This window comes from Idiotropiscis lumnitzeri, chromosome 12 (genome assembly GCF_059441095.1).
Source record: "Idiotropiscis lumnitzeri isolate Australia: NSW breed Sydney's pygmy pipehorse chromosome 12, RoL_Ilum_1.0, whole genome shotgun sequence".
Classification (NCBI taxonomy): domain Eukaryota; kingdom Metazoa; phylum Chordata; class Actinopteri; order Syngnathiformes; family Syngnathidae; genus Idiotropiscis; species Idiotropiscis lumnitzeri.
This window is the reverse complement of record NC_142402.1, coordinates 20,352,805-20,377,046: the sequence shown is the minus strand read 5'-3', so window position 1 is coordinate 20,377,046 and position 24,242 is coordinate 20,352,805. Positions and strand designations below refer to the sequence as shown.

At 41.9% G+C, this 24,242-nt stretch overlaps 1 protein-coding gene across 1 annotated transcript in view; it reads left to right on the top strand.

The window, feature by feature from the left end:
- spidr (scaffold protein involved in DNA repair) overlaps nt 1-24,242 on the top strand; it is a 34,209-nt gene that overhangs the window by 4,849 nt on the left and 5,118 nt on the right. Inside the window, exons 6-15 of the mRNA XM_088311445.1 lie at nt 389-615; nt 872-975; nt 2,755-2,944; nt 9,926-10,127; nt 10,242-10,480; nt 17,202-17,357; nt 21,197-21,287; nt 21,697-21,825; nt 21,932-21,991; nt 22,840-23,038. Coding sequence (XP_088167571.1) covers nt 389-615; nt 872-975; nt 2,755-2,944; nt 9,926-10,127; nt 10,242-10,480; nt 17,202-17,357; nt 21,197-21,287; nt 21,697-21,825; nt 21,932-21,991; nt 22,840-23,038 — 1,597 coding nt within the window. The remainder of the gene's footprint in view (nt 1-388; nt 616-871; nt 976-2,754; nt 2,945-9,925; nt 10,128-10,241; nt 10,481-17,201; nt 17,358-21,196; nt 21,288-21,696; nt 21,826-21,931; nt 21,992-22,839; nt 23,039-24,242) is intronic.

Below are 24,242 nucleotides of genomic sequence, written 5' to 3'. Positions count from 1 at the left end.
ATTCAAATGGGAGAGCTTGGTATGCTGGTCTTGTCTACACATGACAGGAGCTCAGGTTTCATGTGGATTTTTCCATGCGATCTGATTGCATCAGTTGCAATGATTCGTGACGCAGCAAAAAAAAAAAAAAGCAAAGAAAAAAATGGCTTGGGAATTCTGCTCCTCGCCATAACCTTACAGTGCATATTTCACATTACAGTACTGATTTAATAAAAAAATGGAGTTCATCTTCACTTTTGGGCTAATAGGTTTACTTTGTTTTCCTTCAAACATCAGCCCATTTAAGCGGCTGTTTAGTCGGGCCTGACTGTTTACTTTCTTGTGCCCTTCTTACAACATTTGCGCCGCAAGGGTTAGTAATTCTTTCTTTTCCCCGTGCATAACACAGTGGGACATCTCGGGCTATGCGTCCGACGGAGAGACTGACGGTGACACACGGCCCACGAGCAGACGAGACGCCGAGAGCCATCGAGGCGGCAATGGCGAGTGCAGCAAAAGTTCTGTCAGCAATTGGGTCCGATATGCTCACGCCATGCTGCGGACGCCTAAGAAGCCACTTGACAAGCAGACCAAGACTCCCGAAGATTCGGGCAAAAAGAAAAGGAAGTTTCAAAGGTGAGAAGGATATTTATAAAAAAAAAAAAAAAAAAAAAAGGGATGGGATGTCAGTGAGGCAGTGAAGGTAATGTTTCCGCATTTTGCTGAAAAAAAAAACAACAAAAAAACCACCTGCCTAAAGGTCACCGGCACGGTTCAGATCATCTTCATCTGTGGTTTGTCGGCTTACTGAGAATTTTCTTGAACTGCAAAACGTAGCGCGCATGCCTATCACACGTCACCATCTGTGCGTGTTTGTGTGTATGTTGTATAGCGGCGGTCTTGCGGAGAGACTCGATCGACTTAACCGCAGGCGGAGATCAGCTGTGAGCTTCTGGAGGCACCGCTCCACGTCGGACGACTGGACAGAAGCCCAAGGTGCCGATAGTCCCTTTCACATTTGAGCGAGTTGGAGTAAAATTGGAACTGCGGAAACATAGCACCGCTGTTGCGCTGTCATGAGTTTGCTTTGCCACCAATTACTTGATACGGCATCGTGCAATCGGAACATTAAATACATGACGTCGGCAGAGTGGGAGAAGCGAGTATCCCCTTTCACACACGGCGTCCGTGACGCTTTCCGACACTTCCTCTGATTGTCAGGAAATTTGGGGCTTGATTTTTAAGCCCGCTGTTTCTGTCAGTGCCTTTCACGCAGAACAGCGCCATGGAACATACGCGACTTAAATGAGCAAAAATTGTACGATGTCAACATTTGCTTTCAACACTGAGTGGGAGAAGTGAGTGTCGGGTGTTAAAGTTGACACGCCTGCCCTAGATTTTCTCAAGTCCCTTTCACACAGTCGTCATCCCTTCACGAGAGGAAATTCTCAATTCTCTCTTGTTGGTCAACAAATATGTTGACCATGTAGCCGCCGTCCTGCCTCTGTGATACAACTTCTGAAAGCTAGAAGATGTGCAGCTCATTACGAACAGTAGTGACAGATGCTGCAGTCTTACAAGAGCTTCGTGTTAATGAACCCAAAAGATGCATTCACGTTCTTGCGTTTTATGAAACCCTCAGACATTAATCAAGGATTGAATAATTAAGTAACACAGTTTTTTTTTTTTTTTTATACACGTAATGTAAAATGTAAGATTTTTTTTTTTATTGGTGAACATTTAAATCAAGCACACTGGAAGTACGCTTTGAACTCTGAACCCGCTATAGGTGACTTACAGGAAACTGTCTGCCTACTTCTTGTTTTCCTTTCCGCGGTCTACCAAATTACCTCTCGCTGTCGACCGAGAGTCGCTCATAGTTGACAGTTGATAGTGGAAGGAAAAAAAAAAGAGGCATTTGGTGGCTTCGATTAGCGTAGCACAGCAGGTAGAAAGGCCTCATCTAATGAGATTTAACACTTTTTACTCTTAATGGTGTACTGACCCTGCACCGTTCTCAAAGCCGTTTCTAATATTTTGGTCGCTTTATTTACAGATGAGTGGCGTCATATAAGCAACACCTTTTAAATGTGATGCAGCACTAAATATATTTAATTAATGTCATTCACACCTCATTATAATAACTTTATATAAGCCTGGTAATACTTATATCAATTGCCTTGGCTTAAATTTTCTGCACCTTTTGTTTCCTCCTGACCCAATTCTTTTGTACCGATTCAATGGAGGATCAGATTATTCTGACGTGTTTGCCATGTGGGATTGGATATACAGAGCAGAAAATGCAGGCCGTGTTTTGACAAATGCACGTTGAAAAATGTCATAATAATAGCTCTCTTGTGAACTCTTTGATATCGTTTAAACGTATCACATTAAAACACCCCCCGCGGCCACGCTGAGGGAATCGTTCAAACTCACAAAGCCGTATTGTGTTCGAGCTGACAGGCTGCCATTTCACAATCCAGCGCAATCAACTTTACACCCCAAAGTGCACGCGCCGAGCCAAGTCGCTTTCTTTTTGATTTGGCCGCTCAGAGGCTTTTTTTTTATTATCTCTGTCAACAAACAAACAAGTCAGTCACAGCGGGCTCTAAAGTACTGTGTTATAAATCAGCTAGTCACACTCTCTTATCGCCAGTGAATGATAGAATCTAAAAGTGCACCACTGACACTAATGAGTCCTTGTGAGAGTTGACCGTGAGCGCGCAAAGGCACGCACACGCTCAACATCTGTGTTGTTGTTGCTCCGCTCTCCAGCGGACAGGCCCGGCGTGCTGGTGCTGGAGGTGCTGGAGGTTCACGAGGAGTGCGGCGCGCAACTGGCGCGCTGCCAGCACCACCCGCCGCCCGGTCCCGCCAACCCCCATGTGCTCGTTTTGCTCTGCAGGGAGACTGCAGTCCAGCTCTGCCCGACGCCGGCGGACATCATCCACATATACCCACCATGGTGAGAGGCGAGCATGTATTCATTCAAAACGGAAATGCCATGGTCTAAGGCCAGCACTGGCCTTATTGTTTTAATTGCTGATTCATAGTGCTAAATTAGACATGAATCAATAGAGCTCCATTCCAATTAGGTTAAATGACAGGGCCGGTTGTTGCTGTTGCGTAAGTGCAGACGAGGTAACACAAAATGCATCAAAACAGTTCACTCGTGCCAGCATAGAAATGAACAACTCATTAAAATAAAAGCCTCGCCCATAACAAGACTGCAAGGCTGGATTTGTACAGCATGGGAGTTTTGATTTACCACATATACAGTATCTGAATTTTTTTTTTTTTTTTTACATTTTTGCGTGATCGGAATTTCCATGCACAGCTCAAGTGACGCATATCCAACAACCAATAAAATCATGTGAACCACCCAACATGGGATTTTAGCTGCTTAACTCATATTCCACAAATGCAATATTAATCAGAATGTTTTAAATGCATTTATTTTTATGTTAGCAGACTTGGATTATAAATCACCAATTGGTGTGTTTCGATGACATCAAGATGGCATTAACAAGGTATCTCCTGACCTGCGCTCCAAATTCATGCTGGCAAAATGCATTTAACTTGTCACTTGAACATTGAAGCGTTAATCCAGTTTAAACAAGTCATTTTTTTTCTCAATTTTATTCCTTCTAAATAAATTCAAACCATGAACTCATGCCAGCAGAAAAATAAAGACTCATTAGAATGTAAGCCTCACCCATAAAAAGACTCAAATGGGTTGTAACATGCAAAGCAATAAACACTTGAGCCACATGTTGAACCTCACAGAGGGACTGACTTATTTAAAAAAAAAAAAGAAGCATTATTTTAAGAGCCCTTTTCCGCTCCGTGGTACGTAATTGGCTCGTGTTCGCATTTCCACTTGAAGAAACTGCTACTGAAAGGTAATATTTTCACGTAGCAGTTCATGGCTGAGAATAATATTCTAACTTATACTCAGAATTTCACCTAAAGTTCTGAATTTGATTTTTCTTCCAAAATTGAAGTCAAAATTGTAAATGGATATAATATATAACGTGCACTTAAAAGATTGTTATATGATTAAATTAGCATTCTCAAATTTGGTTCAAAAAACAACCCTAAAAAGTCTTAAATTAGGCTCCCCTAAACCTGGCTCCTTTTTTTCTTTTTTTTTTTTTTTTTTTTGGTGTTACGTAAGTTCTTTATCATTGCATTGGCAGTAGCACATAGTCACACATCTGACGTCCGAGGACACGCGTTATGTTTGAAATTGACGAGTGTCAGTTAAGGAAAGGACACTCTGTGAGCTCAAATAAGAGGAACAACTTGCATCAACGTGTCCGAAAAGTGCATGTTCAGTAAAAACACTTTCCTGCGTTTCCGTCTTTTGGGGTTTTTTTTTTTTGTTGTTTTTTTTTTTTTGGTGTGGGACAAATTCATTTCTGGGCAGCGGTTAAAAAAAAAAAAAAGGACACTTGGAGGTAATTGCACAACAAAAGAGTTCACTCCCAACAACATGCTGGACAAAAGAGGAACAGGAAGCATTGAGAGGGGGCGGTTGTTGGACGTCGGGATCTATGCGCAAATAGATGGCACCACTTGAAATAATCATGGAGATGCAGAAAGCGTTCAGTTTTTTTCCAGTTCGTATAATTATGCAATTCAGCTTGATGTCATTGAAAATACACGTTTGAGCGAAAGCATAAAAAAATTACAATGGTCTACTTGAAATATGTTACCTTAGCGTTGTGTCCATCATGAATTCATGAAAATGGCAGTCAGCAGTGGCGTAATGTGGAGTTTAGCCTTTAATTAAATTAATAGCCGGCTGGAGTCAGACCAGGCCAACTTGAACCTATGGAATATGGCCTCGCAATTAAATCCACACTTATCCCTCCTTCGGCCATTGTGGTGTAAAAAAGCAAAAATATATTTCAGATTTTCGAATGGTCGCCGTTTGCGACTTTCGGGTGTGTTGATTCCGCATAGCGCGGACCCCTCACGAGTGAGTATCCAATCAGATGACGCGTAAGGCCAGCGAGAAGGCCTTACTGTCATCAACTCGTGATCTGATTGGTTATCGCAACTGTCAATCCACGGTAAAAGCCCCCTTAAGACACCGAACAGGCGCCCGCACGACTGTATCTGAAGGCCTCAGACGAATAGTGCGTGCTACTAGTCTCATGAAATCTGCCTGGCAACACGAGCTATCTGAATTTCGATTGGATAAAAACTATCACCTAAAAATTCAACACCACGATACAATATGACATCAATCATTTCTTCATTATGTTAAGCCAGCAGAAAAGTCCCTTGAAGGCCTTGACCGCCCGCCACTGGTGTAAACGCATCCACATGGAAATTGAATGTACGTAAAATCGGACATCGGCATTAAACCAGAATTGGACACTAGGATCTGCGGTGCAAAGCCAGTCTTAAAAAATAAAACAGGTGTCTCTCCTTAATGTCAAACACAGTTTTGGTTTCTTTTTTGCCCCGTTCGTCTCCATCTCAGCACCAAAGGCCCAGATGTGCCTCGCAGTCCCTCACATGGAGTCCAGATAGGCGGGGGCCGTGTATGTTTGGGGGCTTGTTTTGGAGTGGGAGCCGAGGCGGTGGTGGACTCCAGCTGTTGGGAGTTGTGAGTGCACTCTGGAATATCCAGGCTGGCGGAAGCGCTGGGGCCTCCTCTACGTGCTGACGTCACGGACAGCTCCAGGGAATGCTTCGCATTCCTCTTCCTGGCAGTCGTTAGGTCATTTCCAGCAAGCTGAAGGGGGGGGGAAAGACTCGATTATATTCTGGAGCGTTTAGGGAGCGCGAGTGTGAGAGAGAGCCAAAGGAAAGTGATTGGAAACACATGGTGGCTTCAGCACCTTTCGCTTTTGTTTGAGTCGTTCACGCGCTCAAAGACTATTTTTTTTTTTTCATTCACATAACCATAAATTAACTAAAGCGTATTTTTAAGCCGAATAATGCTTTGTACAGCACTCGGATACCAGGTGTTGTCCGTGGGGAAAAAAACACAATTCAGGCATTGGTATGTCTAGTAAAATTCCTCTTATCCAACTTACTCCGTGACTCGTTGAGCGTTTATCACCCTCATCACTCTTGCGGTGCGTAGGATGGCTCCGCCCATACTTACCCGCTCCCTGCCCCTGAGTGGGCTGCAGTTGGAACGGAAATACCTGCAGGTATTATTCACCTACGCGCTGTGACGCCAGCCGCCGACCACTCCTTACCTGTCAGCTGCCCACTCACCTGTTCCCAAAGAGGAATCAACTTCCTCTTCCTGTTCCTGTTCCGCTCCGCAGGATTGTACATTCTGCTTCAATAATACGCTGCGGTGCACACGTATGCCGATGACTGATCTTTGGCCAAATGTTCAGTATGATAAATGCTGTCATGCTTAATCACACACTTATACAATGACTGCGGCGACTTAGGGACTTTTGGATAGACAGCAGAAGTTCATGTTTGATAATTATATATATATATATATATATATATATATATATTCCTCCCAGCTGTTTCCCCCAAAGGGGTACTGTAATTGTTTGGACAAAATTAAATGGGTTTGTTTTGGATGACTTTTAGAATTCATGCTTTCTAATCGGGCAACAATGCAAAGTCATTCATGTGTGGTTATGAGGCAAAACGTGGTGCACTGTAAGAGATAAGAAAATAAGTGCTCTCTCTTAAGGGGGAATAAAATAAGATCCCTTTGTCAAAAGTGCGTAAAGAAAATACTTACAAATGAACATAAATGCTTTTGCACCATATGAAAGGCACCATGCTTTTGGAAATGGCTAATTTCTCCATTGACATCTTTTTCTTTGCAAGAATTCAGCTTGCTTGTCACTTTCTTTTTTTTTTTTTTTTTTTTTTTTAATAGCCGCTGGAGTGGTCCAAAAAGTTGCTAAATACAGCCACCAGATCACAAACTTAGCAGCACTGAAGGCGCTTTTGTGAACTTCTGTAGCTCCTCTCTGTTTGCAGCCATGTTGTTTCAGTGATTACATCTGCAGTCGTACTTGAAGCCTCCTGAAAAATTATTGAAAAAAATAAAGAACCTTGAATCATGCCATAAAATTGATTATTCACATCGCCTTACTATAAATAAATAGAATAAAAACATGTGGAAAATGTTAAATACAACTTTTTGGATCAACATAATAATTTTAATTCACAATCAAAATGAAGAAAAAATGTAAGAAAATAAAAATAAATTGTCGGCGGTTGTCAACAACCGCCACCCTTTGCCTTGCATGAAGCGTTAATTGTTAGGAGACGAATCAACAACCATTTGACCTGAATAACTTTTAAAAACCTGCTCGGAAAAACATGCAAAGTCATTTGTGAGTGATTGAGTCAACTCATGATGCTTGGTGGCCCTCCAAATGCTCATTTACTGCCATTGACGGCTAAAGTCGTCAAAGATCCATTTTATTTACTCGGCTGGTCGTGAATGAGTTTTAATTACAGCCCTCATTCTGCCCAAGTGTATACCGGTGAACGGTAAATCCTGCATACAGTAACTTCCTGAAGCATTAACTTGCATTTGTTGTACTTGGCGGTGAATTTGAACTCAATCATGGACAATTGCACTGTATTTCAGATTGAATTTGGAAAAAGGAAAATAACCACCACAAATCATAACAATTCCATTTCTGATTTGGGATTAATATTTTCCAGTGGTGCACATCTAAACAAACCTCCTCAGTGTACATGTGCGTCGTCTTGCCTCTTCATTCGCACCCACGTCAGAGACATGCTGCAACACGCATGCCAGATCCAGTCACAGAGTGCACTTGGCGCTGACTCAGCAATAATCCACCATTCTGTTCTTCATGTCACATGTGGAAAGACTTAGTCGTAAATCAGTACTACTATAAACAATGTGCTGTGTAATTATAAGGGCTGTTTTTCAAGTTCCTTTAATACTCGGGAGAGGTGCTGCTCGCTCGCTCCCTCGGGTATACGCAAACAGAGCCAAAAAAAGAAACGTTTTGCTTGGATTTATTTTGGAAATCATTTCAGAATGTCCACTTTGGCACAAAGACACACATTAAATTCAAAAGTAAAGGCGAAGAATAGCGCCGAGCTTCGTTTTCGTGTCATCGGCTAACAAGTCAGCCTGCCCGGATGCGTTTTTGCGATGATGTCACATCTGGAAGGCATTTCAATGTAGCTGTGCCCAATTGCATGTACAGTAGTTGTTGGTGACAGCCACAATTAGTAGAACATATGAAATTGTTACCAATATGAAACGTAACACTTTTCGAACAACGGATCTCACCTCAAAATGTTGTGATGCGTCAATTCCCGGAGTGGCGTGGCTGTGTATGTAGGATGTAATTAGGCAGGACGATTATGCCCAAAATAATATTCACACTTACTTTGACTGAGATTGAAATCACGATTATTAAAACGATTATTGGTTGATTTCAAAACGTAGTATTAAATCAACTACTCAAAACTATAATCATAGCCTCATGTCCTTTAATCCCTGCGCATTGAACACTTTATTCTCGAACATTCTATTCTTTTTAGTCAAGCACAAAATGACCTTGTAAATATGAAGTACATTTCAAGACTCTTGTATTTTTATTCAATGCTTCATCCACACCTTTGAATCACCCTTATCTCTTTATTATATTAATTTTATCTTGTGTTAATTTCACAAGTCTTGGGACTTACTGGGCACACCTGAGATCTCGGAGATTGTATTTCATTTCTTGTACGACAAAAAAAAGTCAGTGAATTTTGAGGAAAGGAACATTTGTTGAATACTTGAAAGCTCAATTTTAAGTATGACTTGAAAGGACAATGAGAAAAATAAATGAGTAAGAAGGTAAATAAGAACATGCTTCAATGATAGCAATGGAAACAAACAAATATTCTTTGTGTTCCTGAGCGTTTTAACTTCTTGGGGGCAGTGTGGTGCCGGCATGGATGGAGTTAAAATGACAACAGAAGAAGTGATGATTGAACTCTGTTAATATAACTCCTTTTTCACAGATAGGGAAGACTTTGTGCACTTGTGTGGTGTTTTATTACCTCTCTGTATGCATTTTCACGGCGTTTGTAAGTCAACATCCGTTATTTGAAGGAATATCGCTCCCGACGTTGATGCTAATTTGCCGTTTGGATTTGAATGGGATCTTCCATTGACTTTATCATTAGTGCTTGCGATGTTTTTAAAATGAACCATGTTTTGTATTTAAACATACAATGTGTGTGATTCTTTTTGTTGTGAATTTATTTTTTACACTGAACCTCAACAAGGTTGTCGTTAAACAGCTTAAAGCTCGCTCGGTGATGGCAGAATCATACACGCTACACGCTTGCTAAGCTAGCAACATGGTGCATTCAAGAGACTTTGACAACGTTGGGAATTTGTAAACGCACCGCGCCGTTCTGCACGTTTAACATTTTTCGTCGATTCTATCTTTTTAAAGATCAAGAGAAGCCAAAATCTGAAACTCAATTTAAATTTCGATTCATTCAATGCTCTAGTGTGTCGCTTGCATGATGAGAAGTTTCCAGGCAATTTATAGTCATTCCATAGCATACTGAAGCTCGTAAACGTGACTTAAAACAATGAATTACAAAATTGTCACTCCAACATATTGTTTCTTCCTTTTTACTGACAATACACAACCAAGAACACAAAACAACTCAATAGTAACAGTGAAGATTTATAGCGCATTTTACGGGTTTGAGTTGCGCTGCTTGTCCCGGAGCATCATTTCAAAATATAAACAGGCTTTGCGACGGTATAAAACATATTGGCGGGAACAAAGCCTACATCTGTTCCGCGTTTTAACTTTCCTCATATATCTCATCTATGAAAGTTTGACATGAAACCCCAACGTCACATCAGTCTTTCCAATCCTTTTTTTTTTTCAATCTCTCGCTCATTTTGCATCTTGTATGAAAACTGAAAAACCTCATTCATTTGCAGGCAAAGTCTCTCTGTGGAAAGCTTAGGCTGTGATATTATTCTGAACACGCACTTCAGCCAGAAAGTCAACCCTGCTTCTAAAGCGGCCCATGCGCCACCCAGAGACCAGTTTGCGGCCAAACAGCTCGCACCGTATCCTCTGTGTGGGACATTTGGTAGGCCGGAGCTGTGCCGGGTCGCAGAGGAACTTGATACTGAACCGGTGCGTGGAATATTGAATGATGTCCTTCTTTCGGGCTTTTGGTGAATCGCTATGTAAAATAGGCTAAATATGTCAATGCGTTTGTCCAATTTCCCCGTCTTTATTACGCTGAAGGTGGCCGCCTGTGATGATTCGAGCAAGAGGAGCTCAGCTCTCCTGGCAAGGCAATGTCATTCTCTCTTGGAAGCCATCGAGGGCCTCGGCCAGGCTGGTTCCGTGGGCCAGGATGTGGTGGTGGTGGTCCAGAGGGTCTACTCCATCCCTGCGTCTACTGAATCCATCGCAAGCGTCAGACTTCACTACAGGGCCTCCTTGGCTCCTCCTCCTTCTCCTCCAGAGCAAGGCAAACGCAGGTACTGCTTAACCATCCCCCACCATCATCCAGGCCTTTTAGTTTTTTTTCGCCAGAAAAATCTGGAAGAGATTAAACATTTCATGTGTTTTTGGATGCTTTTGGGACCACAATGTGGAAGAGTCCTTGGTGGCACAATGTGTCTCAGTGGTCAGGCTATTGTTCGCATCCCAGAAGGCCTCACAAAGCCTGCACACTGTAGCCATATGCTGTTGCTTGACAAAAGGACACAAACATGTCTTATTGGATCCAGCCGCACTGCCATTGACGCGCGCCAAATTCTCCACCAAAAAGAGAAAATAAAGCCTGTGTGATCTTTTTTTTTAATCTCATGCGCCAGCACGCCAGAGTTGAATCGTTGCCCACTTTCTGGCTGGAACAGGTTTGCAACCGTTACCTTCATTTTCCGAGAACAACAAATAGGTGCGCGTGTTTGAAAGTGTGCTACGTCGATGGCAGCTGTGGTCGCCTCCAAACAGTGATTTTTTTTTTTTACTCTTCATTTTTCAAAATCTACAATAGAAAAACTAGAAATGCATGATGGTAATCAACCACATGCCACTGGGTCTATTCCAGGTGTTTGTGATACTGTACAGAAACGGTTCTTCAGCCAAACAATTTGCCGTAATCAATCAACTGGACCTAAAGTGAATACAATGGAATATGAAGCATGAGGACTTGAGGACTGAGCAATGTGGCTCAACGCCACTGAACTCTCACTCTAATTCATTTTCATTAGTGGCCGAGTGTCAGCGGTCGGTTTTGCCTCGATTCGAAGTTTGAATAGCCGATGTAAGGGCCAATCAAAAATGTTGTCACGTTTTCAGGTATCAAGGCGAGCTATCGCCACCGCCATGACGAGATCAACTCTGTGTGTGTGACGTGTTGCGTTAGGTGTGGATTGGATTAACCGCCGGTCATGCCTGCGCCACATTTTGCCGTCTGGCTTGTTTCCGGACATGATTTGTGTCGCCAGTTCTCCTCGTCTTCTGCCCAAACCAAGAAGTCGCACCACACAAATCGCTGGGAAATCATAAAACGCTGTCGGATTTGAAATATTAAAAAAAGCTGTATTAAAACCTAACCATATTGCCCGCAAACGGATAGGACCACACGCTGCGTACGTACAAAGAGCTAATTTAGCTCTTATAGTGACTACATCCGTTGTAAAGTGGCACACAGCGGTGCTTGGTTGAACCACCCACCACTGCCTCCCAGAACTTTCAAAGTATCCCTCACATTATATTTTTCTGGCAGTTGAAGCGCTCCACTTTTCACCCGCTATTGTGAACGGAGCAGGAAGTTTACTGGATATGACTACACGTCAGCAAAGGCAATGCGCCTTCCTCCTTGACAATCACACCATGTTGTTTGTGGTTCAGGACCAATCTGTGGGGCGCTTGGGGGGGGGCTGCACATATTTCATTTTCGGCACTCGCAGCGTTTTCCCTTCTTTTGCTTTTTTGCAGTTTCCACATGTGTTGACTGTAAGGTTGGCAGTTTTTGGTTTTTTTTACAAATATTTCTGTGATATGTATTTTTGTGCAAAAAACTTTTTTTTTTCCAAAGTTTGCACGTGCAACTTTTTGTATCTACCAATTTGCCTACTTGATTAAATTTGACATTAATTTGTACACCGGCAAAGGAATATATGCGCTGCAAGAAGACATGCTGCAACTATCGAATATTTTGGTATTCGAATATCCTCCTGAAAATTATATTGAATAATCGGGTATTCAGGTAAAAATAAAAAAAATAGATAATTTGTGCTTTTTCTTAAAAGATATAGAAGACAAAAAAATAAATGAAAAAAAACAGTTTTTCATTTTTGGACAATTAATATTTTGACTGAAACTGTACTTAGCAGCACACTTTTTTGCTCTCATTCGTAACATTTCAGACAACTCTTTCCACGTGTTGTTTGTGAGACCAGGTCATTTCGGCGGCTAAAACGGCACATTTGAGTCAGCCTGGTTTGTTAAAAAGTGATCAGTAAGAAGAAAAACTGCATCAGGCTTTCAGCATCAAAGGTTGCAGAGTCGTTTTCGTCCTTTAAAATGATTGAAAATCAACCCTACGAGTTAATTGTAGTGCCTTGGTAATTTAGTTCTCACATTCATCCGGTGTATGACCGGATAAGTAAAGTTTTCATAGTGGAAGCAGGAAGTCAAACCAGTCCAAAGTCGTCCTGCGCTGCAGTTCTGTTCAAAACCTGTGACTCTGAAATAACACGCCGCAGCGCTGTTGTAGTTAATGAATTAGTGAATGAGCTTTTTGAACTCAAGCAATCCACTGTGACCTTTAGCCTGGCCCTCCACTCGCAGCTTGTTTTTGTCCTGTGCCGAGAAATAAAATAAAGACTTTTTGGGTTTGGTCGGAACAGGGGGCGGGCGTGCGATGACGCCGGGTCAGCTGACACACCTCCCGCGTGTCTTAAGGTTGTAATCTGACACTCGCGACTGCCATGCTTCCTCCGTGGCTGGTAAACAAAACGCTGCCCCTCTTGGCCGGAAACGCTTGCTCGCTTCTTTTTGGCGCCTTTCTACTTAATCAGAGTCAACCGGTTGAGTTAGTAGTTACGGGATGGAGGTGTGGCGTCGTGATAATAATGACCTGAGGATATTTCTCAGCCTGCTCATTGTTACATATTTGCCAAGGGACCCTATATTGACCCGTACTTCTTCCCTTTCTTTACTGACTGGTCTAAGTCAGTTCCTTACTGAATAAAATGTTTTGTCATGCTACTTTGGTTCAGAATGGAATACCTTTTTTAGTAATGCCATTAGGAAGTAGGTTGTTTTACGACACAAAGTTAAATTCATCCCATTTCAGCCACTCAACAGAAAATATTTGCCGATTTATTTTATTCCCCATTTGTGTTTAATCAAATTAAATCGTTTGCAAAACAATGAAGCACCGTATTTTCTGGAATATAAGCCGCTACTTTTTTCCTCGATTTTGAATGGGGGGTAATACAGCGGTGTGGCTTTTCTGCAGATTTTTCTTTCACCGGTAGGGGTGTTCTATAGTTCGGAAAATACGCTAAATAAAGCTTTTTTTTTTTTTTTGGTAAGTATTCTTTACAGTTTTGATAACAGATTTTAAAATAGCTTTTCCTCGCCCCAAAGCATTTAAATGCGCATCGATAATCTGCAAATGTTGCAATTCGAGGGCCCTTTTTATTTTTTATTGCATTACACATTTTTATCAGATTATTTGATGGAATAGTCGATTCTAAAACTATTCGATAGTTGCAGCCTTACTGAACTATACAATTATATCATCTCTGTCTTGTGAAAAACACTTATGTCCATTTTTGGATTTTTCCATTAATTGGCCTTTTACGTTACGGACATCCCAATAATGTGAACTTTTTTTTTTTAAAAATGACAAAATTGGTGGTTTTCAGGACAGCGACGACATGCAAGTGTGAATGAGAACAGCAGCAAGAATAGTTTGCACAATGGAGCGTGTCACCAAATAACGACATGTATCAATAAATAGTGTGCATATAATCTCATGGCTCATTGTGCTTCTCCGAGTACTTTTCCAGGATGCTGGTGAAGAGGAAAAGGAGGGAAAAAAAAAAAGTCGGTTTAACCAGCATCCTGGTGGTCCTCCTCTGGGTGACGACAAGGACAATTTGTGCCTCTCATGTCGGGTCCCGGGCCTCAATGACTCACTTGTGCGCTCACCATGTTTTTGATACTTTTGTTGTTAACACACCCAGGAGAGGGGAGATGAGGGCGATATTTACGCCTGGAGAAGATGTCGAGTTCCTGTAAATTTGGAGTAGAATAAACAAGAAGATTAACTGTTTGCAGGAAGTGAGAAGAGTCTTTATTTTCTGCGGCCGTGAAGGAACACAATGTGCTGCGCGGATCCTGTTTCAGCCATGTTTATCAGCCCCCTTGCGCCGATTGGTGGACAACGCACAGAAAGGAATCCTGCCTGTAACCCCCCAACACACACACACACACACACCAATGAGGCCTCTCTGCTGTATTCTTAACGCGTGGGTCACTTACTTAGCGCGTTGCCAAGTAATGTGCATGCGCTTGCTGCGTGTGTGCGTGTGTGTGTGTGTGTGTGTGAGCGCAGAGTAAGTGGATCGTAGTTCCTGGAAGCAAAGTTGTGCTGCTACGAATTCTGTGCTTGCTCACAATAACAAATTCCTCAAAACAGCCTGCGACCGAAAGAGTGAGGGGGTCTCGCTATGAGGAAGTGAGGGGGGCGGGGGGGGGGGGCGGGGGACGCTGCGAACGGCCAAAAGGAGGAGGCTGCTCGTGTGTGTCAAGCTAGTACAACCAGCCTATTTGTTATCTGTCAAGTGTTGGATCTGATATTTCACTTTTCCTTTTTTTTTTTTGGGGGGGGGGGCTCAAGTTGAGACAAGCTGCAGCAAGAGCAAAATAAGAATATTTGTTTCAACCACATTTGGCTCCAACAGCGGCGGTTTCTAATTGAGGATTATCTACAAAAAAAAAAAAAAAGTCTTTTCAACTTCTGGCCCAAATGTCATCTCAGATGAACAATGACTGGAATTCCTTATGAGGGTGTTGAAGCCTGAATGATAGTCCTGCATTGCTTGAAAGTGGCTGTTGGCTGATCGTGTTATGGATGGTCGAGACGCTTTAATGTGGGGATAGTTCGTGTTTGAATGAGGGCTGGTCAATGCTACTTTTTTTTCACACCGATAACAGTACTACTAAGTCCATTTTTTTTGGAATCTTAATAATAATAATAATAATAATAATGCCTTTATTAGTCCCACAATGGGGAAATTCGAGATTCAAACCCAGGCCTCCTGGGGAGACTGGGTCCTGAACGCGGCGCCTTAGACCACTCGGCCATCCTGGCAGCCACGAGATTCGAACCCAGGCCTCCTGGGGAGACTGGGTCCGGAACGCGGCGCCTTAGACCACTCGGCCATCCTGGCAGCCGTCATTGGCGGGTATTGGCGACCTCCATGAGGCCGATACCTTAAAATCAGGCTAATATCGTCCTTATATGGACACTTTGTATTGGTACGCGATCATCCGTGGTTTGACTTTAGTGCTGAAAAAAAAAATGATCATTTTCAGAAATGGGCAGATAATGAATTTACCCGCTTGTTTAATTTGACATTTAGTGGTTGGCGAGCCACTGCGGAGTCCAAACTATTTGTATACAAGCACTTAGTCAATTTTCCGGAATACGTCCCCTTGAAACATTAGCGTCTACGTTTGTTTTATGAGGGACAAACTGTTCCGCTTTCTTTTGACCAGAAATGATCCTGACGCTTAACTCTTGTGGTGTGAACCGTGTTCTCTTGGTGACACATTTTTGAAAATGAGTCCCAGACTGGGTGGGGTCTGTTCGCTCTCGACTCAGCCGCAAGTCAATCCATGTATTTTTTTTTTTTTTTTTGGTTGGGAGATGAATTTAGGTGTTGCATTAACGCAAACAATTGGGACTAACCTTGGTTGGGACGCTGGCGTCCGGCATGTTGGAGAATCTTTTTTTTCACTCATCTATTTCTAGACAAATAAACACAAGGCCGACCTCATGTTGACCGGCGCACACGTTTATAGTCCCAATCAGGTGGTTGAAAACCATCTCCAAACTTTCCCAGTGCCTGGAATTCTTTTTTTTTTTTCCCGCAAGCATGCACATACATGACGGCCGCTCTGACGGTCCTCCCTCCCTTTTTTCCCAGACTTCTTCTCCCGCCTACTCCCATTTCCCCCATTCGTCTCAGCGGGGGATTTAACCTCCACTGTTTACTCCCGTGAGCCGGTGCCCGTGTCTGGACTTGACTGCCAGAGATAGATACCGAGGGCCTGTCGCCGTTCCAGCCCGTGAATACACAACACTTAGGCTTGTGTGTTTTTAGGCCAAAGGTCCTTTCTGTCAGCAGCGGCCCGACAAACCAGCCACTCGAGACACCTCTTGCACTGCATTATTGCTGCTGCTAACTCTGATTTGTTGGCGGTGTGTGATTCGAGGAATGTAACCTGGTTTGCCACTGTGGGAGGAATTGCTATATCATAAGAGCGCTTTTAGGGTATCTGCACATGCTCAAACTTTTACGTTGACAACATTGAAAAGTATGAGCCTTTCATTGGAATGCTGATAAAAGGTCTTGAAGGCAGAAAACAGCATTTTTAACATTTTTCTTACGCAAACTCCTACATTGAGTCTTGGCATGAAGAGGAAGATGTTTTTTTACAATATTAGTCATCATTCATCATTTTATGTATTATATTATATTTTAAAGTCTTTTGTGTGGGGATTTATTCTGTATTAGGTCTTTAACTAGTCTGAAGTAATAGTTTTGTTAATTCTCCTAACGTAAGCATTTCAGCGAAAAAATGCAACTTAATGTTTTTTCTGAATTTTTTTTTAATGAAACTTCATGTAATCTGATGACTAAATTAGAATTTTCAATTTTGTTGGCGGAATTATTTAGTTTCACTTGATACAACTTTATTTGTTCACACAATTTTATTCACATATTACAATATTTTTCTTGGAATAAAACTTCATTCTTAGAATTGCTTAAAAAAACTTTATTCAATTTTTGCTGATTTTTTTTCCCTCACTTATTTTGATATGTGCATTTCTCTTGGACTATTACACCGAGATCATTCTTACACCTTTGTAGTTTTTATTTATATATATTTTTTTAAATATTACTTTACACGAATATCAAGGCATGTGTGTTACTTTTCCGTTCGCAGGCTTTGCGTGCTGGTCCAAGACAGCTTTGGGATGTTCAGCGTGGTGCAGCTGCACCTGCTGGCCCGAGACGACTTGCGGCAATACCGTCGGGCGTGGCTCGGGCTGACCTGCGTTCTCCGAGGCGTCAAGGTAGTGCAGCGCGTCACCCGACAAAGGTGAGACCGGCTTTGTGGATTTCAGGTGAAAAATCACCTAAACAGCCTCCCACTTTGGCTTTTAATAGGGCTATTGGGCCTTCTTATCTTATCTCTGTCGCGTATCTCTCTGGGAAAAGATGAAATGACTCTGCTAGGCGAGGCTCGTAAAGCAGCAAGGAGACGGCACTTGTTGAATCTCAATTTGTCTCACACACACACACACACACACGACTTGACCAAACTCTGTGAAATGCTGAACATCCCCGCGGTTGTCAGTCTGCGGCGCTCATGAAACTTGTTAGGTTGCCCTGCCAGTCATGCTCCTGTGTTTACATGTAAGCTGATACCGAGGCTGCGCACTCACGAGTCCCCTGTGAGCCACTGTGGTCAGAGTCCCAGATTAGCAGCAGTTAGAAGAACTGACACGAGAGCATTTCACAGTGATGTTTATGTCCTCGCAGATAATGTTCCTCGAGATGGTCAGTGATGGATGAGCCCGTTTTGTGTGCCAACACATGCGCCGTGGTGTTGGCTGCAGTAAAAACAAAACATGTGGCTGAGGCTCGGCTAAATGTGGCTTTCGGTGTTCCTCGAGGAACTGTTTTGATTCGATTCTCTGCAATAAGCATTTTGTAATATGGTCGCCACTTGACTAGAAAGAACAATAGAGTGAAACCGCCAAGGTCCGTCATTGTTTAGAATTGAAAAGCATTCGCGTGTTCCCAAAGACAGGCAGCAGAGTGACCTCGTTGTTCGCTTGTGTGCCTCACAGTTGAGATTCCGGCAACTTGAATATTTGTACGTGAAAGTAATTCGTCTTTTGCAACGCTTAACTTCTATACATTTTTACCTGATGAATTGTTTACGTTTAAAACAAACTCAATAATAATACAGAGTACAATAAAACAGCCGTTACATACATTCAATAAAATAATTTATTTTTGTACATAACTGTTAGATCATTTTAAAAAGAAGTCACACACTGTACTATTGTGTTTAAAATAAAATTGTGGTTTTTTTTGGGGGGGTTTTTTTGGAGGGGGTTTGTTTTTCCTTTTATTGTCTCCAAAGTGGAAAAAGGAGTAAACCACCACTCAAAAGTGCTCACGAAACATAATTGGTGGCTAACACTAGCGGCTAAAGATAGCATTTTAAACCTTTGTCTTGTCTCGTTTGTGCAAAAGCCCTCCAAGCAACATACTAAAAAAATATTGGATGGGAAAATATGATGTGGTGATCAAACAAAATACACGTTCTCAATTCACCACTCATGAAATTTTGAATATTTCTAAAAAAAAAAAAAAAAAAACAAAAAAAAAAAGTTTTATTACAGAAATTAATTGTGAATCGGCCTTCTGAAAATTATTTTCAGTTTGTTAATGAATCTTTATTGAATGAGTTTCACTGTTTGAATTGAAATTAACGGTTCGACCATATTCTGATTTATGAAGTTGACAGTGATGTCAATCTTTCACCTCAATCTCAATAAATAAAAAATAAAAAAAGAAGCAAAATTGAAGCAGCGTATTTTCTTCAAATGTCAAGCGCGCTATCTCGTAAATGTCAGCACGAGGCGTCTTTGGCACCCACGCTAGCAATGCGGCTTACTCATGTTGCCATCACGGGGGGGGGGACATTTTTTTCCCCCCTAGGAATATCTGTCAAGTGCTCTTTGATGTGTGTCATGTAAACTTTTTTTTTTTTTAAAGATCCAGCCTGTTCCTCGCGACCCGGCTGGGCAGTGCGATGAAATGAATGAGCGGAAAGCCACATGTTAAAATGCAAAAACTCCAAATTACCTGAAGATGAACCTGACAAGTGCTGCTGCATGCATTGTTACTCATCCTCAAGCAGTCTCACTGGACTCGAATGGGCTGCCGGACCGGTTGCGTACAAAGGACGCCTGTGATTAGACTGACTAAGTCGCTGATAAGACGGCAAAGCACGCAGATGAATGAGCAGCATTCATCGACTACTGTGAACTCATGACGACACATTTCTTACTTTTTTTTTTTCCTTCCGACAAAGTTTCGGGTTTGACAGCACGGGGCATGTCCAAGCCTGATTCGTCTGTCATTGGGGGAGATTAAGAATAATTAAGCAATACAAATACATCACATGTAATTTTCTAAATTGTTTTTTTTTTTTTTTTGGGGGGGGGGGGTACAATTCGTTTTTTAGTGTAGCATTGTACTTAAATCATTACTAATCAGATTTCAATTATATAAAACTCATGACAATCAATTTAAACTTGGTTGAGACCAGATTTGTTTCCCCCGTACATATTTAACGATGAATATAATAACAATTATGCCCCAAAAAAATCTTTTTAAATTTGATTGAAAATTACAGCATCATCTGACAGATAGTCCTCATTGTAACTGCACAGCTGATGGTTAAAATGTTGTTCAATGCGTGTCCATGTTTAACGTTGACCTTTTATTTATTTTTTCCAAGACTTGACTACAACACGCTCAAGCAAATTGCACTTTCAAAGAGAAAAAAAAAAATCATTGAATTTCCACATAATTTAAGCACTAAGCAATTGTATTCTATACGTAGGAAAGTCAGAGCCTGGATTTCAACCCCCAACGTGAGAGTCGGTTTGTGAGGCGCATGAGTCGAAGCAGTTGGCCACAGCGCCGCAAGCAATATCGCCACTGCAAAAGGCGCATTTGTCTAGTTTTGCACCACTCTTACTCGTCCACACTTGTGATGACGTCTAAGCCTAGAAATGTGATTGCCTCGTGTTATTTCAACTTGAATGAATCTATTAAATGTGGAGCCGACCGGATTTCATGCATAATCTACTTGATTTTATCATCTTCAGCTTACAAATGTGGAACAATTGATTACCAATTACATGTTAGATTTTAGTAATTGAAACAGTCACCAATATTCTTTTTCTTTTTTTTTTTTGGAGTGCTGAGGTTCGAACTACTTTTTGTGTACTTTACAATGCAAAGGGATCAATGTTTGATATGCACTTCTGAAATAAAATTTTCAGAAACAAATTAATATCAATTGCATATTCTGCTTTTGCAGCAGCAACGTGGATATTAGCAGCACTGAAGAATAATCCCAATAATAACTAGAGCTGCGAGCAGCTATAAAGCGCCCTTGCATCCCTTGCCACATTGGAGTAATGGCACAGAGGACAATAAACCTGTAAAATACAAATGTTTCGGCCAGGCCTGATACTTTTTTTTTTTTAAATACGCATATTTTTTCTTTGCAAGCAACGCATCGCCATGGCAACAGCATGTGACAAAATAAAACCCATTCAATAATTTTTTTATCTTAAACATCTTTCTATCAAACATACATTCGTGAATTCGTCCGAAAATAAACTTGTTGTTTTTGTATGTCAGGATTTTTGTACCCCTTGGTCAAAGGTATCGGTACGGGACTCTGCTAAACCTGAGTCGGGGGCGCTACAGATCCATTTTTTTGTACTCGTATATGACAAGTTTAAAATATCACATTTTTTCCAAAATAAAATGTCATTTTTCAAAGTTTTCGTTAATATTTAAAAATAAAGATGATAATAAAGATGCCGTTGCTGATTGAGTGCGACGGCGTTTATGGCAGCTGCCAATAAGCAATACACACTATGTCTTCGTACATGAATGTGAGCAGCATCAAGAATAGTCAGCAGAAAACATATATGAGCAGTTGGGAATGCGCGGCCTCCCTTGTGCTACAGTGGAAGTGAAACTGCTTGCCAAAGTTCCACCAAAGTCCTTTATTCAGCAACAAATCCTCAACCGCCCCCCCCCTCCCTCCTCCTCCTCTTCCTCCACCATGTGCCCCACCCTCTTCTCACTCCTTACTCTTACATCCTGTCTCACTCTCAGGCGCTCCAGTCTTTTCAGCTTGATAGACAGTCTGTGGCCCCCAGTGAAGCGCCCCCTCGAGTGCCATGGAAACACTCCAAGCATGCCCAGTGTAAGTTTCGACTCGAGCTGGACACATTATTAGGTACGCTGGCGCAAACTGGTGCGAGAGCAAACTGGGCTGGCCCATCAAAACGGGCTGATTTCATTCAGGGAAAAAACAAATTCATGGGGGATACGTCTCCTTGAAGGTCGTTAGAAACTATACTCACGTGGTGGCTAACGACTTTTGCATCGTACAATGCTCCAAATTAGCGCTGAAAGCGACTGTTTGTGGTACATAAATGATACTGCAAAAACGTCCATGCACTTTCAACTTGACTTGAGGTCAGTGAGGGTGGTCATTGCTGTCTGGTTGCCAGGCAACCAAACATAGACTTGAGAAAAATCACATGAAATTAGGCTAAATTAGCAAAATTTTTTGAAAGAAGCTCATCAGAAGCGTCACGTTTTCATTTCAGAACCGTCCTCCGAGCTTCTGCTATCTACTCTCAGGCCATGAGAGCTCCGTCGAACCCGTGGGAGAAGCCCCGAGCGTGTCCCCGCTGCACCTTCCGTCCACGGGGCAAATGTTGCGAGATATACTACAAGTGAGGCACTTTTTGTGCGGGCCTAAATATAAAAAAAAAATGAAGTTGCTCAATTGGCAAAAACCTCAAACTTCTTTTTTTGTTGTTTTGTTTTTCTCACTTGCAGAATGACCACAAAACGTTTTGCTGCAGTTTTATTGCCACTGTCATTTACAAGAGAATGCAGGTACTTTTTTTTTTCCTTTTTCACTTGCAATGTTATTATTGTTCTGAATCATTAAGTTGCCTTTGAAGGTGGACCTCAATAAGCCAAAAAAAGTCACCCATTTTTGCCTGTACGTGTCTTGTGGTGTAAATTTATCTAAATCGAGAAAAATGGATTGAAAAAGAAAGATTGGAAAGCTTTTTTTTTTTTGCCTTTGCCATCTAATGTGTTTTTTAACTAATTGGTCCAAAGACTTGTAAAACACATAAGATAAACTTCTATTTATCTTAATTTATTTACTTATTAATTTTTTTGCTGATCTCAAAAACAATCCCATCGTGACTCAAAATCCGTGATCCTGATTCTGAACCGTGACTAACGTGATCTGTTGCACTACTACTGCTTACAGCTTCCTTTTTTTTTTTAAATTAGCACTCGGTGATTTAAAACCGAAAGGTTGCCAGAAGTGGCCCAAACTGCCCTTTTTTTTTTTTTTTTTTTAAAGCTTATTTGCTCTCCAAACTGATAAGCTTGGCCTCTGACGTCGAGAAAAGCGCTCATATCGCCGCGTGTGATAATGCGCGCAAGGCTCGGACGTTCTCTGCCATTGATTGGCCAAACCTTTAAACTTTGACCACAAAGAGATAGCAAGCGGACAGGTGGACTTTGTGCACGGCAGCACCGATTAGATGTGTGAATGCGGCTGCACTGGCAAAATGGCGCTGTGTGTTCAAAAGGATGAGTGAATCATCCTGTATGGTTGAAGCAATTCGACATAAACGGAAGAGCGAAGATGACTTAATATTGCCCTTCCCGCGCTCTGCTTTCTAGGTTGCATCGTGAATATTTGCATCTCTTTCTGCCCTCAGACTCGCGATGTAGGTCAAGGTGAGGTTTGGCTGGTGCTGACAGATCCGAGCCTGCAGGACGGTTCGCCCGACGGCCCCCGCAGGCGAACGGTGGCACTGCATGTGAATGCTTCTTGTGCGCTCACTTCCTGTGTCCTAAAAGCGCTGAATGACCCTGCTGTGTGCCGCTTGTCGTTCACAGACGCCATCAAGGAACATGGTAGTGTCTCCGCTACTGCTTCTTTCACTGATAACTATTAGTAGATGTTACATTTTTAGGTTGTTATTATTAGAAATGCCGCATTTCCTCAAATAGTGACTGTTTACCCCTGGACTAATTCCAATTTAATGCCTATACAGTTTATTTTTTTTTTGTAATAAATTCCCTGTGCTTTTCATGCAGGTGGGCGGTCAAGGCCTTGTCTGCTGGCCTAACATGATCAAGAAAAAAATGTTAAATCATATTATATAATAGTGTTGAGAGTTTTTATCCAATCAGAATTCCGCTAGCTCGTGTTGCCAGGCAGGTTTCACAATACCGTTCGTCTGAGGCCTTCAGATGCAATCGTGCGGGTGTCTGTTCTGTCAAAGTCAATGAGCTTTCAGATTTGATAGACAGTTGCGATAGCCAATCAGATCACGAGTTAGTTACCGTGAGCCTTCTCGCTGGCTTGACGTTGATGGTGGCAAACGCGTCTTGTGATTGGATACTCACTCATGATGGGGCAGCGCTATGCGGAATCAACACACCCGGAAGTCGTAATTGGCGACTGTTTGAAAATCTAAAATATATTCTTGCTTTTTCAAACCTCAATGTCCGAAGGAGGGAAAAGTGTGGATTTAATTGCAGATACACTTGCGAGACCATTTTCAAAACGGCCCTTTCAAGAGAAGCTAGGTGGTCCAACACTCGCTCAGTAGTGCCCACTGTTAGCGGGATTTGTGATATTTTAACATTTTCCTGCATTGCCTTTTAGTGCTGAAGATGTAATAGACGACATCTATGGCTACGTAACTTTTTTTTAAATCATTATGACGGCCGCAGTCGTTGAGAGCTAACCATTGATCTTCATGTGTTTATGTTTCCATTTCCATGTTACACTTTTACTACACGCTGCGAGAACTGAATGTATTGCTAAAAAAAAAACAAAAAAACTTGTGACTGTGAAATATGGCAATATGGCATTTTGTGACATGTGACATTCTCCCGATGCTCATTGACCACAACGCCTGATCAAGCTTTACGCTCTCGTGGTAGTCGTTTAGAAATCTTAATTGCATTGCTCCTCAAAACGGGAACATGGACTCGCGCAACATGGCGGTATGAGTTAGTGAGTGCTAATAACCACTTTATAACACTTGGTAACTCACTTTAAAAACGAGAGCAGCTCCACACGGAGATTATTACAATTGATGCTTTTTAT